Here is a 6000-nt window from a genome sequence, read left to right as displayed (position 1 = left end):
TGTCAGATGCACAAGTCCATGTGTGCACAGGTGCAATGAAAAACTTACTTGCAGCAGCATCACAGGCACGTAGCGTCAGAAGAGCAGCATTCACAAGAAAAACATAAACATGTTATACACAATTTTTACAAGAAAGAACACAATTAGAACAAAAAATGTCCAATTTAGTGCAAAGTTTAGGAGCAGATGGAGTTTAGTTTTGTGGAGTAGAGTGTATCATTGGCCTCCCTGATTGGTATTGGTTTATTATTGTCACTTGTACTGAGGTACGGTGGAAAAACTTGTCTTGCATACTGTTCATACAGGTTAATTCATTACACAGTGCATTGAGGCAGTACAGGGTAAAAACAATAACAGAATACAGAGTAATGTGTCACAGCTACAAGGAAGTGCATTGCAGGTAGACAATAGACAATGTTGATTTGCAATAATTGATTTATAAATAGACAATGATGCAATGATCATCAGCAAACTGTGACATGTGGCTCATACCACCAGCTGCGAAGAGGAGTCTAGGCATGCAGCTGGAGCTGGAGTAGTGTGTGGAACTCCAGGGGTCAGGAACGTGGGTGGGATTGTGTCCAGAGATGGGATCCCAAAGTGCTTGTGTATTTCCCGCTCCCTTTAAACTCACCGGGATCGCTGGAACATTTATTATACTAGCGTAACATGAAAGAAAAAGTGAAATAAAAGGGTGTTTGAATAACAGAGGGAATAACAGTCCAGAAAATCTGCCAGTCAGGCACCACCAAAGTCCCAAGGGTGCCGGATTATCGGAGTTTTACTGTATTGCACCAACACATAAAGGACTCGCAGCAAATAAAATTTACCTTCAAATTGTCTCCATGGGACAATGCAGGTTTAAGGAAATATTCAGAAGTGCTTCCTGTAGGTTTTAAAGTGTACACACATTTAATGAATGCCATTTTAGTCATCAATCTTCCACAGAGTTGTTTTTACGTTTCTCACTCAGTTTCACCACAGTCTCTTTCCTTGACATAATGTTTACATTTTACTGTATTTATAAATTATACATGAAAAGGGAAATTGCATGTGAACTGATCTGTGATTTATTTTAGCCTGTGGCTTAACAAGAAACATATTGGTGCTTGCAAAAACATTTCACACGTTTTGAAAGGATTCTGAATCATGTGTTTCAGCTCAGATCAAATGTATAAGATTTCAACACCGTTCAACTTTTCTTATTTATTATTTTCTAAACATTTGGGTGATTTTTTTTTTATGAGCTTGGAATTATCTGGTTTCTGCACATTGTGTATGAAGGCACATAGCAATTTTCCTAAATTAAAGAAGCAATTTGCAAATAAATTTTGTTTTTACATTTAACTATAACTAAAGTTTAACATACACAGTCTTTTCCCTAGGGTTGGAAATCAAGAACTAGAGGGCATAGGTTTAGGGTGAGAGGGGAGAGATTTAATAGGAACCTAAGGGACAACTTTTTCACCCAGAGGGTGGTCAGTATATGGAACGAGCTGCCAGAGGAAGTGGTTGAGGCAGGTACATTAACAATTTTTTTTAAATGTACTTGGACAAGTTGGGCCGAAGGACCTCTCTCTGTGCTGTATGAATCTATGACTCTAAAAGTACTTATGATCTCCTCACCTCACCAAGTAACATGAAATTAATTGCACCATTTAGCATTTCAAAAATCATATTAGGTTAGAAAGTTACTGTATTTAATTATTAAATCGTAACTGTCACTTTGGAAATCTTATGAAGCAACAATGTCAAAATCCAACGGACAGCATGCTTTCAAAGAATTTCACACTCCGCGTAAATTCCACACCAATTTAGTTTGAGAGAGAAAATTATGATTGGCCTGGTGAACTGCAGCCAACCGATTAATCAGCTGAAATATCTGTCGTTAAAGAAGTTAATATACTGAAAAGGTGTGCATAAACTCCCAATCAGCCACGAGAGTGTGTCATATAATGAACCAGTCAACTCGGACTTTTTCACTCTCATGACAGGCAATCAGTGGCCAATACAAAAACCTCCAATGAAGCTGTTCCCAGCAAGCTGTGTTTCAGTAGGATTAAAACCAGATGGACTTTATAATGGGAACTTGGGGGTGCTGGTGATTAGCCACACTTAACATCACTACTATGTTATTGACACTGAAAACAACTCCCTTGTGTGCACAACAGATTGATAAAGGAATTATGATAACATTATAAAGAGGAGTTATCTGTAAAAGCCCACAAATAGCAAATGCTGTCTGGATACTGTTGAGGAATAGACTCTATTAGTGCTCCATAAACCTGATAGCATTGAGAAATAAAACTGGGTTGCTTCAACATGGAAATGAGAGATGCATTTTGTATCTTGTAAGCAAGGAGACAAATTAAAAAGCAGTGACGAAACAGTTAGAAATTAAATCTTTAAATCAAAAATAGACAAGAGAAAGCAGGGCAATTAGCATTTCAAAGGTGGTGGATTTCTGGAGTCTTTCAAGACACTTTACTGGAACAATATTTATGTTTTGAACAACAAGATGACAGGCTACATTAAATCCATTGATGAGCCAAAACTGGTTCATAATATAATGGAGATTTTTAGCCAATGGTCACTATAGATTGAAATGGCGTGTCGTGGTGACACTGCAGAGAGTGCAGCTGCCTCCCAGCATAGATTTAGGGTGAGAGGGGAAAGATTTAAAAGGGACTCGAGGGGCAACTATTTCACACAGAGGGTGGTGAGTATATGGAACGAGTTGCCAGAGGAAGTGGTTGAGGCAGGTACAATAGTATCATTTAAAAAGCATTTGGATAGGTACATTGGGGGGGGGGGGCGGAGCTTGGAGGGATATGGGCCGAACGCAGGAAATTGGGACCAGCTGGGTGGGCACTGTGGTCGGCATGGACTGGTTGGGCCAAAGGGCCTGTATCTGTGCTGTATTGCTCTAATTATGGATGGATAATAATTCCCGGCCATCCCTATATCCCAAGAAATCAATAGAGAAAAACTCTTCAAGGCAAGATATTCCAATCATTGCAGTTTACTAAGTTAGGAAGTTTCTTATTCCTCCTCTTATTATAAAAAGTCATTTTACTCACACAAGAGGCAGAAGGTTGTTGTGAATAGCCTCCAGTGAAACTTGGACTGGAATTCTGGAAGTCCATGTAAACTGTATCCATAGAAATTCCCCTGCTAATTAGTTGCTCACTCAAAAACCCTGGTTAACCTCACTGGAAATGACCTACTTCATTGCAAGACCAAGTTGGTTTTCTCTAATCAAAGTCAAAGTCGAGTTTATTGTCATTTGCACAAGTACATGTGTGCACAGGTGCAATGAAAAACTTACTTGCAGCAGCATCACAGGCACACAGCATCAGATAAGCAGCATTCACGAGAAAAACATAAAGTAAATGTTGGGACCATGGATGTGTCAGGTCGAAGGAGCTGTTTCTGTGCTGAATGACTCCCCAAGAATCATTTCCCCCAGTTGTAGCAAAGGAAGAAGCATGAGCTCTGGAAATCATACAAGACCAGCAGAATAATCAGAATCAGGATTATTATCACTTTGACTTATATGACGTGAAACCTGTTGTTTTGCGGCCGCAGTACAGTGCAAAGGCGTAACGTTACTATGAATTACAAAAATAAATAAATAGTGCAAAAAAAGAAGGAATAATGAGATTGGGTTCATGGACCATTCAGAAATCTGATGGCAGAGGGGAAGAAGCTGTTCCTGAATCGTTGAGTGTGGGTCTTCAGGCTCCTGTACCTCCTCCCTGATGGTAGTAACGAGAAGAGGGCATGTCCCGGGTGGTGAGGATCCAAGCAGTTGTGGAGAGCTTTATGTGCTGTAAAGGACACTGGAGTTAATGTTCAACATGTCAAATTTGAGCAAACCTCATTTAATGTACTGTAATTTTTATTTACATGTAGTCTTCAACGTACTTATAGCACTAAATATTTGTGAGGAGGAATTAAATATATCATTGCACTATTTACCCACTTGCTTTTGTCAGATGGCAGATCACACAGAAGTCATGCAAGGAATAAAGAAGTCCCCACAAGTAACTTATCCTGTATTAACACCAAATCTCCACGGGTTTCAGGCTGCTGTAAGTACATTTTATTTTGATCAGATTACGGCAGAAAAGCTCTGAATTTAACACAACATTGTTTGCCATTTCCAAAGCTGAGTGGAAAATAACAAGCGGATATAGACTTAACTGGTCAGTGGATTTAGAGGGAAATCAATGAAAATTAGTTTTTGTTGAGGTTTACCAGGACACTGCCTGGAATAGAGGGCATGTGCTATAAGGAGAGGTTGGACAAACTTGGGCTGTTTTCTCTGCAGCAGCGGAGGCTGAGGGGAGACCTGATAGAGGTTTATATGATTATGAGGGGCATAGATAGTCAGCTGCTATCTTTTTGTCTAATACCAGAGGGCATGCATTTAAGGTGAGTGGGCGTAGGATCAAAGGAGATTTGCAGGGCAAATTTTTTACGCAGAGAGTGGTGGGTGCCTGGAATGCACTGGCAGAGGTGGTGGTGGAGATTCCTTTTTGCTCCAGATCTCAGCATCTGCAGTCTCCTATGTCCTACTCACATCATAAGCACATTCAGCTTCACTCTCCAACCCCTCTGCCCCACCTCCCCCCACCCAACCACAACCCTCTTCATTATTAAAGGTAAAAGCTGAAGGGGACAGCCAAAAGTATGGTGAGGACTAAATGCCCTGAAAGAACTCAGCTAAAGTGAAGGGAAAAAGTCTTGTATAAGTCAGCGACCTGGGTTCAATTCCGGCCTCTGTCTGTAAGGAGTTTGTACATTCTCCCCGTGACTGAGTGGCTTTCCTCCGGGTGCTCTGGTTTCCTCCCACATTTCAAAGATGTACAGGTTAGGAAGTTGTGGGCGTGCTATGTTGGCACCGGAAGAGTGGCGACACTTGCGGGCTGCCCTCAGCACATTCTCAGTAATGCAAGAAATGCATTTCACTGTGTGTTTCGATGTACATGTGACTAATAAATAAATATCTCATGTCTTATTATCTTAAAGAGTGTCAGAAGGCTTTTGGATGGTACAGGCTTTTAAAAACACTTTCAGCAGCAAATTATTATGGAAATTACGAAGATAAAACATGTGGATTGTCTCGTGAAAATGCTCATTCAAGTTTCAAATGAAATTTTGTTTACTGAAAGGTGGAAAATACAATCACTTGAAAACACTTACTTGAAAAATTGGTTGCTGTGATTCTGCAAATATTTTATCTTTTCTGCCTAATGAAAATTGCCTGGAATATGAATTCTCGCAATGAAAGCTTTGATTATAATGCTAATTAAGTCATTAAGGTATTTTTAAAACAGTGTTCCTTGCAGCATTTTAAACATTTTCAATTTAAAATTGCAAACAAAATTTAATTTGGAATTTCAATGAGTGTTTTCATAAGATATTCTGCATGCCTTATCTTGGTAACTTCCACAATGCCTCCCAGTTTGAATTGTTTTCAGAAACCTTCCTTTTACTCTCAGCAAGCCCATGGGATCGAGGATGACTTGCCTTCAGTCTGGTTTTGCAGGTTTTGAGGTGAATGTTGACACTATTGGGGGAAGTGTAGGCCCTTCCGCAGATGGGGCAGGAGGGATGGGCAGGTGGATTAGTTTGAGATTGTGTGGTGATTCCGCCATTTATGCAGGGTTTCTGCCATTCCGAATGTTCCTTAGAAACATAGAAAACCTATAGGCTTCGGCCCACAAAGCTGTGCCAAACATGTCCCTATCTTAGAAATTACTAGGCTTACCCATAGCCTCTATCTTTCTCAGCTCCATGTACCTATCCGACAGTCTCTTAAAAGACCCTATCGTATCCGCCTCCACCACTGTTGCCGGCAGAAGTGCTCCTTCTCCACTTTGAGTGGTCATGGGTCAGGGATTCCAAAGAATCAAGATACAAGATATATATACTGTGTGTGTGTGTGTGTGTGTGTGTGTGTGTGTGTGTGTGTGTGTGTGTGTGTGTGTGAGT

General features: G+C 40.4%; 1 protein-coding gene across 1 annotated transcript in view; it reads left to right on the top strand.

The window, feature by feature from the left end:
- The first annotated feature begins 3998 nt into the window (after positions 1–3998).
- Positions 3999–6000, top strand: part of hmgcll1 (3-hydroxymethyl-3-methylglutaryl-CoA lyase-like 1) — a 79315-nt gene continuing 77313 nt past the window's right edge. The window contains 1 exon segment of the mRNA XM_052024415.1: positions 3999–4094. Coding sequence (XP_051880375.1) covers positions 3999–4094 — 96 coding nt within the window.

The sequence above is a fragment of the Pristis pectinata genome, chromosome 10, assembly GCF_009764475.1.
Source record: "Pristis pectinata isolate sPriPec2 chromosome 10, sPriPec2.1.pri, whole genome shotgun sequence".
NCBI lineage: Eukaryota > Metazoa > Chordata > Chondrichthyes > Rhinopristiformes > Pristidae > Pristis > Pristis pectinata.
This window is presented reverse-complemented; position numbering and strand designations above follow the sequence as displayed.